Below are 12479 nucleotides of genomic sequence, written 5' to 3' on the forward strand. Positions count from 1 at the left end.
CCTAGTGGATATGAAGTGATATCTCATTGTAGTTTTGATTTGCATTTCCCTGATGGTTAATGTTATTGAACATCTTTTCACATGCTTATTGGCCATTTGCATATTTCTTTGGAGAAACATCTATTCAATTTTAAAAATGCCTATTTTTAAATGGGGATATTTTTCTTTTTATCTTTGTGTTGTAAGAATTCTTTACCTAGTTTAGATACTAGACTCAATGTTTCTTTGGAGAAACATCTATTCAAAAATGCCTATTTTTAAATGGGGATATTTTTCTTTTTATCTTTGTGTTGTAAGAATTCTTTACCTAGTTTAGATACTAGACTCTTACTGGATATATGATTTACAAACATTTTCTCCAGTTTTGTGTATTGTATTTTCACTTCCTTGATAATGTCCTTTAAAAACACAAAAGTTTTAATTTTGATGAAGTCCAATTTACCTATTTTTTTCTTTTTTTACTTGTGCTTTTGCTATCATATCTAAGAAACTATTACCTAATCTAAGGTCACAAAGATTTACACCTATGTTTTCTTCTAAGAGTTTTATAGATTTGGCTCTTTTATTTCGATCTATGTTCTATTTAGAGTTAATTATTTTTATATGTTGTGAGGTAGGGGTACAACTTCATTCTTTTTCATGTGGATACCCAAATGTCCCAGCACCATTTGTTGAAAAGAATATCCTTGTTCCACTGAATTGTCTTGCCACCCTTGTCAAAAATCAATTGACCATAAATGTAAGTGTTTATTTCTGAACTCTCAATTCTGTTCCATTGATCTGTATGTCTTTCCTTATGTCAGTGCCAGAGTTTTGAATATTGTCGCTTTGTAGTTAGTTTTGACATCAGAAAGTGTAAGACCTCCAGCTTTGTTCTTTTTTTTTTTCATGATTTTTTTTCCTATTCTGGGTCCCTTGCATTTCCAGATGAATTTTAGGATCAGTTTATCAATTTTTGGAAGAAAGTCAGCTGGGACTTTCATAGGGATTGTGTTGAATCTATAAATCAGTTAAGGGAGTATTACCACGTCTTTTAGTTTATATTGCTGCTGTAACAAATTATCACAGTCTTAGTGGTTTAGAACAATACAAATTTATTATCTTCAGTTCTGGATGTCAATTCTAAAATGAGTCTTATGTGGCTAAAATCAAGATATCAGCAGGGCTGTATTCCTTCTGGAGAATCCAGGGGAGGATCCATTTCTTTGCCTTTTCCAACTTCTAGACATGGCCTGCATTCCTTAAGTCATGGCCCCTTCCCCCATCTTCAAATGTATTACTCCAACCTCTGCTTCCTTCATCACACCTCCTCCTGTCTTTGACTCTCTTGCCTCCCTCTTATAAGGACCCTTGTGATTACATTATACCCACACAGATAATCCAGGATAATCTCCATAATTTTATCACATCTATAAATCTCTTTTGCCATGTAAAGTAACATATTCACAGGTTCTGAATATTAGAACATAAGCATTTTGGGGGGGCCATTATTCTTTCTACTATACCATCTTAATAATATTAAGTCTTTCAATCTGTGAACACAGGATGTCTTTTCATATATTTAGGTTCTCTTTAAGTTCTTTCAAGGATGTTTTGTAGTTTTCAATGTACAAGTCATATTTAATTTCTTAAATTTTTTCTTAAGTACTCTATTATTATTTTTGATGCTATTGTAAATAGAATTATTTTCTTAATCTCGTGTTTGAATCATGCACTGCCAGTGTATAGAAATACAATTGATTTCTGTATATTGATCTTGTATCCTATAATCTTGATAAACTCAGGGTTTCTTTTTGGAGGTGATGAAAATTAGACAGTGGTGATGGTTGTGCAACTGTGAATATACTAAAACCACTGAATTTTTAAAGGGGGGTGAATTTTATGGTCTATGAGTTATGTCTTAATAAAGTCATTATTTTAAAAACTGGGTGTATCAAATGTAAATGTCTATCAAAAATTAAAATGTGAATTGCTCTCTTCCCCCCAAATAAGCCTACCTTTTGGACATGAAGTTGGAGTTGGGGGGGAAGGGAGAAAAGTTGGGGACTACATGTGCCTGTGCTTTGGTACATGTTCTTGTTTATTTCCAAATGGGGGCTCTAGAAGTTGCACACCCCTGATCCTGGTATGTTTGGTGGAAGGACTTCTCTTCATACCTCTTTTGTTCCTAGACACAGCAAACCCATCCCTGCCTCAGGGCCTTTGCTCTTGTTCTCTGCCTGGGCCACTCTCTCCCCAAATCCTCACATGGCTGGCTCCTACTTGCCATTCAGGTCTTGGTCCTGAGAGGTCTTCCCTGCTGAACAAATCAAATCTAAAGTAGCTTCCCCAGTCCAATCATTCTCTGTCCCACCACTATGTTTGTTCTCCTCCTGTCACTAGCTGAAATTATTTTCTTTATTAATTGCTTGTTTGCTTGCTTGCTTATATGTTTTTCCTTTGTACAATGTAAGCTCTATTAGAGCAGGGATCTAGACTGTCTTGTTCACCACTGTATCACTAACCTTTGGGACAGGGCCTGGCACTCAGGAAATGATAACTAAATATTTGTTGAGTGAACAAGGCATATCATTAAGGAGAGCAGTTACAATTGGGTCTGACTGTTCTAGCTGGTAAATGAGGCTCTAGGGAAGTCCCTTTAAAAAAGCAATTTTAGTGATATCAACTAGCAGGCAATTACATGAACTCATAAAAGATGATGTGTTTGGACTGTGTTTGTATTAACAGGCTTTAACCACATTTGCCCTAGGTTTTGGAGCTGATAAAGTTCTTAATTAGAGGAGTTAAATGATTTACAAAGCTAGGGTGAGGCAGGCAGTATCGAGTGAACAAACAAAAAAAGAGTAATTGAGACCTATGCTAGATTGATTGAAAAATGGCTATACCTCATCTTGTATCTAGCTCCTTCAATCAAAAGTGGAGTCTGTGTCTTTACCTCTTGCAGCTGGACTGGCCTTATCACTTGTTTTGGCCAATAGAAAGGGGGGAAGTGATATCATGCCACTTTTGAACCTACCTCTTAAGGAAGCCTTGCATTCTTCTGCCATCTCTTTTGGAGATACAGTAGGGCTAGGCTGCTGGAGGATGAGAGGCAAAGTACAGCTGAGGCCAGTCTAGAAAAGCCAGCTCTTCTCTGACCTGCCAGTTGATTTCACTCTATGACCACACCCAGCTGAGATCTCTGAGCCTAGTCCAGATTAGCAGAATCATCCAGCTGACCCATAGATTTGTGAGCAAATGTAAATATGTATTGGAGTTTTTATGGTTGGAGTTTTTGGAGTTTTTATGGTTGATTTTTTCTTTTTGTGGTACGCGGGTCTCTCACTGTTGTGGTCTCTCCCGTTGCGGAGCACAAGCTCCGGACGCGCAGGCTCAGCGGCCATGGCTCACGGGCCCAGCCGCTCCGCGGCATGTGGGATCTTCCCGGACGGGGGCACGAACCCACGTCCCCTGCGTCGGCAGGCGGACTCTTAACCACTGCGCCACCAGGGAGGCCCTTATGGTTGATTTTTATGCAGCATTATTGTGGCAATAGATAACTAATACAGGAATCAAGGGAAGAACGAGTAATCAGGATCATGTAGTTTGAACTCAACATCTGGCAGGGTGACTGAGAGGAAGGAATAAGAGACATGTATGCAGGGCTTCCCTGGTGGCACAGTGGTTAAGAATCTGCCTGCCAATGCAGGGGACACAGGGTCGAGCCCTGGCCCGGGAAGATCCCACATGCCGTGGAGCAACTAAGCCCGTGCACCACAACTACTGAGCCTGCACTCTAGAGCCCATGAGACACAACTACTGAAGCCTGCGCGCCTAGAACCTGTGCTCCACAACAAGAGAAGCCACCGCGATGAGAAGCACGCGCACTGCAACAGAGTAGCCCTTGCCTGCCGCAGCTAGGGAAAGCCCTGCACAGCAACGAAGACCCAACACAGCCAAAAATAAATTAATAAAATAAATTTAAAAAATAAATTTTAAAAATAAATTGATATAGATATAATTAAAGAAAAAAAGAGATGTGTATGTAGTGCTTGACCCAGGGGGGTCATTGCAGGGGCTCCATAAATACTTGCTGAATGAATTGGAGCTGGGGGTGGGGAGGGGAATGGAGTTCGGGGTTGAGCCAAAAAAACATAAAAACAAAAAAACATAAAAAACAAAAAATAGCATAAAAACGCTTTGAATTCTTAGCTCCCTGAGGACAGGAGCCATGTCTCTAATCATTGTTTTCATCCTGATCTCATAGCATGTACTATGAACCCCACATGTATTAGTAATAAAGAACAGGGGGCTCAACGAGCAATTGGCATTCTGCTCCAGGACTGGCTGGCTTCACTTGGTTTTGTAGAATACTTTGTTATTTCTGCTTAGTTCAATGAAGGAAGAGTTCTATTAGCATTTTCTCTCAGTTTATTCCCCTATTTAGATGCCAAGTAGTTCTTATGTCTCCAGATTTCTATTTTCAGTTTGCCTATATTTGGAAAGAATCTATGCTTGTGCAGTTGGCAGTAGCAAAGTAATCTGGCAGCCAGAGGTTTCAACAGAGCCTACGCCACAACTTTCAAAAACTGTGCTCGCTTCAGCAGGCTGAATAAAAACTTTAGAGAGATTGATATCCAGCTATTAATTTCTGTCTGTTTGTACACTGGTTATATCTGCTAGGTAACTAAAGAGGTGAAACCTATTTTCTAAAATCTAGAACATCAGCGGTAGAGACAGCCTTCCTAAGAGAGGCAGAAAAGATGAACTTCTTTTCCCATGATGCTGTAACTCATCTGAGTCAAAACTGGCAGCTTTTCGGACCCCTTTTCAATCAAATTCATGCTGGGGTTCCAGGTTTTTGACCTGGTTTCCTTGATTAGGACTGCCCTCCTTCACATGCCCTGATCACTCCAGACCCATCTCGTCTGGGCTGCTTAAGAGCTAAGGCTCTGGAGCCAGGCTGCCTGGGTTCAAACCCAGGCAGTGAATTCTTGGTCAAACTGCTTAACCTCTGAATGCCTCAATTTCCTGAACTGTCAAATAATGCTAATACTACTACTTGTTGTGGGGCTTTAGATGAGATAGTCTACTCAGAGTGCCTGGCAAAGAATAAGTACTTGTTCAGTGTTAGTGATTATGATCTGATAAATTAATGAGCTGATAACCAGTTAATGTACGTATACTTTCCAGGTATAATATCTGCCTGTAGACTGGAGATTTTGTTTTTAATTTTTTATTTGAAAATAATTTCACATTTATAGAGAAGCTGTAAGAATAAGAATAGAATATAGAATACTCATGTATCATTACCTAGATTCACTTATTGTTAGCGTATTACCCCCTTTGCTTTCTCATTCTGTCTCTGGGTGCATATGTGTGTTTTCATATACATGTATACGTAAAAATTTTTTTCTGAACCACTTGAAAGTAAGTTGCATATGTCATGAACTTTTGTGCCTAAATATTTCCAAAGAATAAAGATACTCTCTTCCATAACCACAGTGTAGTTGTCAACTTCAGCACGTTTAACATCGATATGATAATCTTATCTAATCTGCTGTCTGTTTTACAGTTTTGTCAATTGACCCAATAATGTCCTTTATAGCATATTTTTCTTCTAGTAAAAGAACCAGTCTGAGATCAAATATTGTCCTTAGTGGTCACATATATTTAGTCTCCCTCAATCTGGAACATTTCCATAGCTATTTTTTGTCTTTCGTGATACATTTTAATAGCATGTTCATCATTTTGAGTTTGTCTAATTTTTTCCTCAGGATTATATTAAAAATGTGCATTTCTGGCTGGAATACTGCATAAGTGATGCTATTTCCTTCTCAGGGCATCACATCTGGAGACACAGAGTGTCCAACTTTCCCTTGGTCATATTTTTATCACCCTGTCAATAGTCTAATTTCTCCACTGTATAGTTACTACTTTTCCCCTTACAATTACTAAGCGATTTGTGGGGATACACTTAAGGCCATGCAAATATGTTGATCCTCATCAGATTTTCCTGCTAGTTTTAGTATTCATTGATGATTCTTAACCTGATCTATGCAAAATGATGATTTTCCAATTCCAGCACCCTCTTCTTATTTACCAGTCAGTGTTTGGTGTTCTGCTGTAGGCAAGAGTCCTCCCTTCTAGGTCAGTATTTGCTAATGGGTCCTGTCCCTAATGTGTATCTATTTTAGTAATTTTGTTGAGTTTATTAAATGTATATCTGTAAGAATTTTGGTCTTTCTTTCCTTCCTTCCTTCCTCCCTCCTTTTCTCCCTTCCTTTCTTCCCTTACTGATATGGATTCATGAATTTCTATTTTTCTCAATGGTTTATAATTCACTATTCTCCTTAATTGTTTTGGTTCTCAAATTGTCCCAGATGTGGCCAGTGGGTTTTTGAAGTCAGTTTCTCAATTGCAAAGCTTCATAAAAGTCACAGAAAGGAGTTATGAGTCAGAGGTAGGCCTGTATCACTGAGATAGTTGTATCATTGTGGTAGCCTTGAGGTTTTTCTCCAGATGAGACTAATCTTGCCCATTAATCTGAAAACTCTATCCTGGCTTTGTTTTCTTTACATTCTCAAGAGGAGAGAGAACATTTGTTTGTTATACCTCCTGCCATTCCTTTGTAGTTGTTTTACAGAGACCACGACAAGCTATGGAATTCTCAAGGTTCAGGCCTGCTCTGAGATACAAGGAAAGACTGGTGCTCTTTTCACTGGGGGCTTCAAACTCTTGGGAAGGGAAATTTCCAAATTACAGCATGATTATCTCCTTTTTTTCTCTCGAGGAACATTTTACTGTAAAATTGATGCTACAACAGTAAGAAAGCACCTGGTAATGTAGTGTCAAAGCATATTTATTACTCCTGCTACTTATTATACCTCAATATTTATTTTAGGCATTAATTGTACTTTTTGATGGAATGTTTAAAGCTGTTTCTAAATCTCCATGTTAGGTAGAACTCATTTCTTACATTCCATAGGATCTACATTAAGTATTTTCTGGTCTAAAAATTACCCAAGCTATCTTTCTGTTGAAGTTTCATTAACTATGAAAATAGCTAACACTATCAGCACTCACTCTGTGCAGGACATTGATGTAAACACTGCAGTTATACTGGTCTATGAGGTAAATTATTATCTCATTTTACAGATGAAGAAACTTAAGCACAGAAAGTTTAAGTAACTTGCCCAAGATCACACAGTTTGTGGCTAAGGTAGATTCGAATCCAGTTAATATGGCTCTAAAATCTAATGTGCTAATCACTAAGCAGAGACAGGTGAAGGGGGTTGACATTTCTTGAAACTCTTGACATACCTGATATAATGAACAAATGCAACAAACAGGCATCCCAAGTAGAAGGAGAAGAAGATGAGGAAACTGAGGAGAATGGATTTCACATAAACAGATCCTGAGGGAAGAGAAACAGCCTTGGTCAGGATGTCCTCAAGAGAAGAGAGGACCATGTTTGGGACAGGACAGCTTCATGGGCCCATCTGCATCACACTCATTCTTAAATCCTAAGATAATTCCACTCAAAGCAGCAAAGCTGTTGGAGGTCACCCAGACATCGTCCATAAATGGCTGCCTTTCACAGTGATGACTTCCTCAGGGAAGCTGGGGAGGGACTTCCTGTATACAACTTCATAATTGACTTCCCTTTCTTTCTGCAAAGGATGTAGCAAAATGCTTTGATTCTCTCTTCTATCTCTAAGGTAAACATTAGTTTTCTTACGATGTTTCTCTGGAAGGATGACATTAGCATTGAATGACATGACTGCCTTCCTGACATAGGAATCTCTCCACTGAATCTCAGTAACAAGACTGACCTTTGATGGAAGGAACAATGGTTACTTTAAGGTTCTTTGCACGTTGTAGATTCCAGGTCTGGTTCTCCTTTTCTGGTAAAAAAGAACAAAGCACAGTGGATCAGATACTAGGTTCCTGGTCTCTGATCTGAACAGCTGTTTAAAAACTGTCCAGAATTAACTCTGGTTGCTGAATTTCCTTTTAGCAAGAACTACGTGAAAACCTTCAAACTGTCTAATACTCTCTTTGGTTAAAACTTTCAACTTGGCCTTTGTTTGGGTGCATTTTGGTAGTACTAAGTGAGTCAAATGAGAATGCAGCCTCCTTTCTTGAATGAAGAAGGCTTGACCCTTCTCCTGATACCATATGGCTCAATATGCCACAGACATCTGAAGAAAACAGCTGCAAAAATAGAGAGCTACTACATTTTTGGTTTGCATTTTTCTTTTTCTTTTTTTTTAAAACATCTTTATTGGAGTATAATTGCTTTACAATGTTGTGTTAGTTTCTGCTGTATAACAAAGTGAATCAGCTATACGTATACATATATCCCCATATCTCCTCCCTCTTGCGCCTCCCTTCTACCCTCCCTATCCCACCCCTCTAGGTGGTCACAAAGCACTGAGCTGATCTCCCTGTGCTATGGAGCTGATCTGCCTGTGCTATGGAGCTGCTTCCGACTAGCTATCTATTTTACATTTGGTAGTATATGTATGTCAATGCTACTCTCTCACTTCGTCCCAGCTTACCCTTCCCCCTCTCCATGTCCTCAAGTCCATTTTCTATGTCTGTGTCTTTATTCCTGTCCTGCCCCTAGGTTCATCAGAACCATTGTTTTGGTTTTTTTTAGATTCCACGTATATATGTTAGCATACGGTATTTGTTTTTCTCTTTCTGACTTACTTTGTATGGCAGACTCTAGGTCCATCCACCTCACTACAAATAGCTCAATTTTGTTCCTTTTTATGGCTGAGTAATATTCCACTATATATGTATGCTGCATCTTCTTTATCCATTCATCTGTTGAGGGACACTTAGGTTGCTTCCATGTCCTGGCTATTGTAAATAGTGCTGCAATGAACATTGTGGTACATGTCTCTTTTTGAATTATGGTTTTCTCAGGGTATATGCCCAGTAGTGGGATTGCTGGGTTGTATGGTAGTTCTATTTTTAGTTTTTTAAGGAACCTCCATACTGTTCTGCATAGTGGCTGTATCAATTTACATTCCCACCTAATGAAACTTAAAAGTTTTTGCACAGCAAAGGAAACCATAAACAAGACAAAAAGACAACACTCAGAATGGGAGAAAATATTTACAAACGAAGCAACTGACAAAGGATTAATCTCCAAAATATACAAGCAGCTCATGCATCTCAATATCAAAAAAACAAACAACCCAATCCAAAAATGGGCAGAAGACCTAAAAAGACATTTCCCCAAAGAAGATATACAGATTGCCAACAAACACATGAAAGAATGCTCAACATCATTAATCATTAGAGAAATGCAAATCAAAACTACAATGAGGTATCACCTCACATTGGTCAGGATGGCCATCATCAAAAAATCTACAAGCAATAAATGCTGGAGAGGGTATGGAGAAAGGGGAACACTCTTGCACTGTTGGTTTGCATTTTTCTAGGCAGTGAGAATTTGTTTTTTTCTTATATGGTCATCAAAGGACTTATAGTTTACCGAGAACATTGGATGTTGGCAAAACTCTAGAGCTATGTAATTAAGAGATTAAAGAATATATTAGAAGAAAATTCACCTAAATACTGAGGGAACGATGTTACACTCAACAGTAAACACTTTTCGTGTTGATCACATATGGCCTATCAGCTGCTGGGGGGTCTGTGTTTTCAATCAACAGCCTATTCCTTTCCCGTGGTAGGTAGTGGGTAGTTGCCCATAAACACTTGTACTATGCCTAAGAGCTGACATAACCCCTGCCATTGGGATAAGTTGCCCTACTTTGCTCACTTACTGTCTTGAAAGGTACAATTTTGGCAATGGGAATTGAGAAGTCTGAATTTTCCTTGGGGAAATGATGACTACTGATAAACATAAGTGGCTCCATCACTGCTCGCTACCAAAATGATCTATGAAAATGGACCTCGATCTGCTGTATAAGATCATTACTTCACGGTGGTAAATATTTGTTGAGTAAAGGGCCCACTGAGTGAACTGGGCCAACTGGGTCAACTGAGGGAGTACAAGACTTTGAAAAGATTCAGGCACTAAATGGCATTTTGTAGTATCAATAATATCTTGAGATTTATTATTTTCTTCCCTTTATTTTTTTCTCACGTATGTCTCAGACTGCCTTGCCAAGTCACTGCTGATGACCCTCACTTAGTGGGAACTAGAGATGGTTGGAAGGGGCCAGACGGGGCCAAAATGAGCTTTTGGCTTCCTTTCCATTGCATTCTGTTAGGTTTTTCTAAGTAGATAAATACTCCTCACTGTTCCTTACCCTGGATGAAGAAAGATCCTCCACAGGCATAATCTTCAGGCTTTATCACAAACACCACATAGAACTGCTCACCTGGAAAATCCTTCTTCTGCACAAGACATAAAGATAGGGAGAAGAAGGGAGAAAGTCCATATAATGGTGGGGGCAAAAAGAAAGAGGAAAGAGAAGAAAAGTAAAGTTCACCTCTGCTCCCTAGCTCCTCAGAAAGGACTCACATTCCCATGATCTACTCCAGGTTATCCATAATAAAATAATTGTTATATCCAAGAAATTATGTAAATAGAGTGTTCTGATTTCAATCTGTCCGGTGCCCACTTGAGTGCTTAGAATTGTAGTAGACCCCGTATAAAATATATGTCAACAGTCTATGTTTAATAATTCATACTTGTATATTAAATTCTTGAATAAACTTTATTTTTTAGGACAGTTTTAGCTTCACTATATTAAGTTTTTATTATTTTAAAATTTAATGATAAATGACTTTCCTAAAAGTCACACGGTCAGCGGTTAAATAAACAATTTACGTTAGGGAAGCAAAGACTCAAGTCAGGAGACCTGGGTTACAGTCCTGGCTTTGACTTTCTCTAAGTGGGCTTCTCTGTGTCCCAGTTTCTTATCCATGAATGAAGCATGGTTGACAAGATAATCTTTAAGGTCCAGTATATTTATACAACTCTGATTTTTTAAATTATCCCCAAATTTCTGATATTATGTTTAACCCACTGAGAAAATGGCCCAGTACTGAATCATGGGTCCAAAAGAGAAGTAATAACTTGTTGCCAAACATATTGAAAGTAGGAATGTACTGATGTGATTTGCACTTCATTAATTTAGTGTCCAGATGATGTAAAATCTGAGTTTCCTACTATGGTTATTCTTCTGTCTTTTTAAATTTGGGACCACAGAATGCTGATGTGCTAAGGAAGAAAAAATACTAAAAACAAGGGCAGATATTTGAGATATTGAATCTGAGACATTAAAAATAAAAGCCTGACTAATAGAAGTTTTTTGGTCTGATACCTAAATTATAATTCACCTCTCCTCATTCATGGCCTGCTATTCAATAAACAGTATCTCCTTACCTAGAGAACAGATCAAGTTGCAGGTACTCCAAGTAAGTACCGCTCTAAAGCCAGGGACAGAATCGCTTTGAAAATATGCTGACATGATGTCTGTACATTTTTGCTATAAAATTACCATTGAAATAATAATTTAATTATCATACCAAAAGGGCAAACTTCTGCACAATGTGGTTCATATTCCTTTGAACCTGTCCATTCTGTCCAGAGTTGAAGTTATGTTTGGGTTACAATATGTTTTTTTTCAATTGAAAGATAGTTGATTAAAAATATTGTTTTAGTAGAATATGTTTAGTTGTTTTAAACGGATCAGATAAACTTTACCCTAAACCGGCATCCCCCGTTGGGTAGATTGGAATCTTTTGCCCTTACTTCTCTAAGCAATCTGTCAGACACATGTCCCACTGCATCACAGGTTCCCAAGATTCCCCAAGGGGAACGGAGCACCTGGTAGAGTAGCACTGTCTACTATCACCAAGGCTTTGATTTCAGGTGTAGCAGTCTTTGTTTTAAAATCAATCAGAAAGGAAAGAGATTCAAGGCACACAGTGAGCGGTAATCCCTTAGGTTTTTCTAAAGCCGGCAGGTAACCTGACTGGTCCAGTAGGTGATCTGATTATAAACTGTGCACCGTCATTGACAATAACAACCACAGAAACGATGTCTCACCTGTAGTGTGATGGCAGCTTTCTTGGTCATGGACTGATAGACACCATTAAATTCTACATTGTGGTCGAGATCATACACTGGGCACTGTAACGTGCATGAGGGATAAAAAAGGAAAGCATCACTAATGCCATAGTATACACACCACACATGCCACCTGGATCACAGGGGAGGGGTTCCCTACTGAGCCAGAAACCATGAAGAGTTTTCCCCCAGAACAGTCATGAAATAGTCCTCCTAAAACTTGGTGCCTTGTCCTCTGAAGTCAAGGTCACTTTATATCAAAGAGAACTGAAAAGATCATCTTAAAGTGTATCACACCTTTCCCATTTTTTATTTAACACCTTATGAAACAGAAAGGGCCTAATGACACAATAAAAATTTTTTAAAATAGAGCAAACAGGTTTCTGTTTTTCTTGTGCAGCCCACAAGTTGGTCTTCCTTGCTCTCTGTCATAATCCTC

At 38.6% G+C, this 12479-nt stretch overlaps 1 protein-coding gene across 5 annotated transcripts in view; it reads right to left on the reverse strand.

Moving 5' to 3' along the window:
* The window catches only part of SIDT1 (SID1 transmembrane family member 1), an 84641-nt gene that overhangs the window by 33921 nt on the left and 38241 nt on the right, over nt 1–12479 (reverse strand). For 3 of the 5 annotated variants that reach the window (XM_024735344.1, XM_024735346.1, XM_024735345.1), the window contains exons 6-9: nt 12020–12103; nt 10272–10359; nt 7815–7886; nt 7303–7396 (exon numbers count right to left, since the gene is read on the reverse strand). In XM_024735344.1, coding sequence (XP_024591112.1) covers nt 7303–7396; nt 7815–7886; nt 10272–10359; nt 12020–12103 — 338 coding nt within the window. The remainder of the gene's footprint in view (nt 1–7302; nt 7397–7814; nt 7887–10271; nt 10360–12019; nt 12104–12479) is intronic. The other 2 variants (XM_024735349.1, XM_024735347.1) reach the window with 1 other exon arrangement.

The sequence above is a fragment of the Neophocaena asiaeorientalis genome, unplaced genomic scaffold (genome assembly GCF_003031525.2).
Source record: "Neophocaena asiaeorientalis asiaeorientalis breed wild unplaced genomic scaffold, Neophocaena_asiaeorientalis_V1.1 scaffold136, whole genome shotgun sequence".
NCBI classification, from domain to species: Eukaryota; Metazoa; Chordata; class Mammalia; order Artiodactyla; family Phocoenidae; genus Neophocaena; species Neophocaena asiaeorientalis.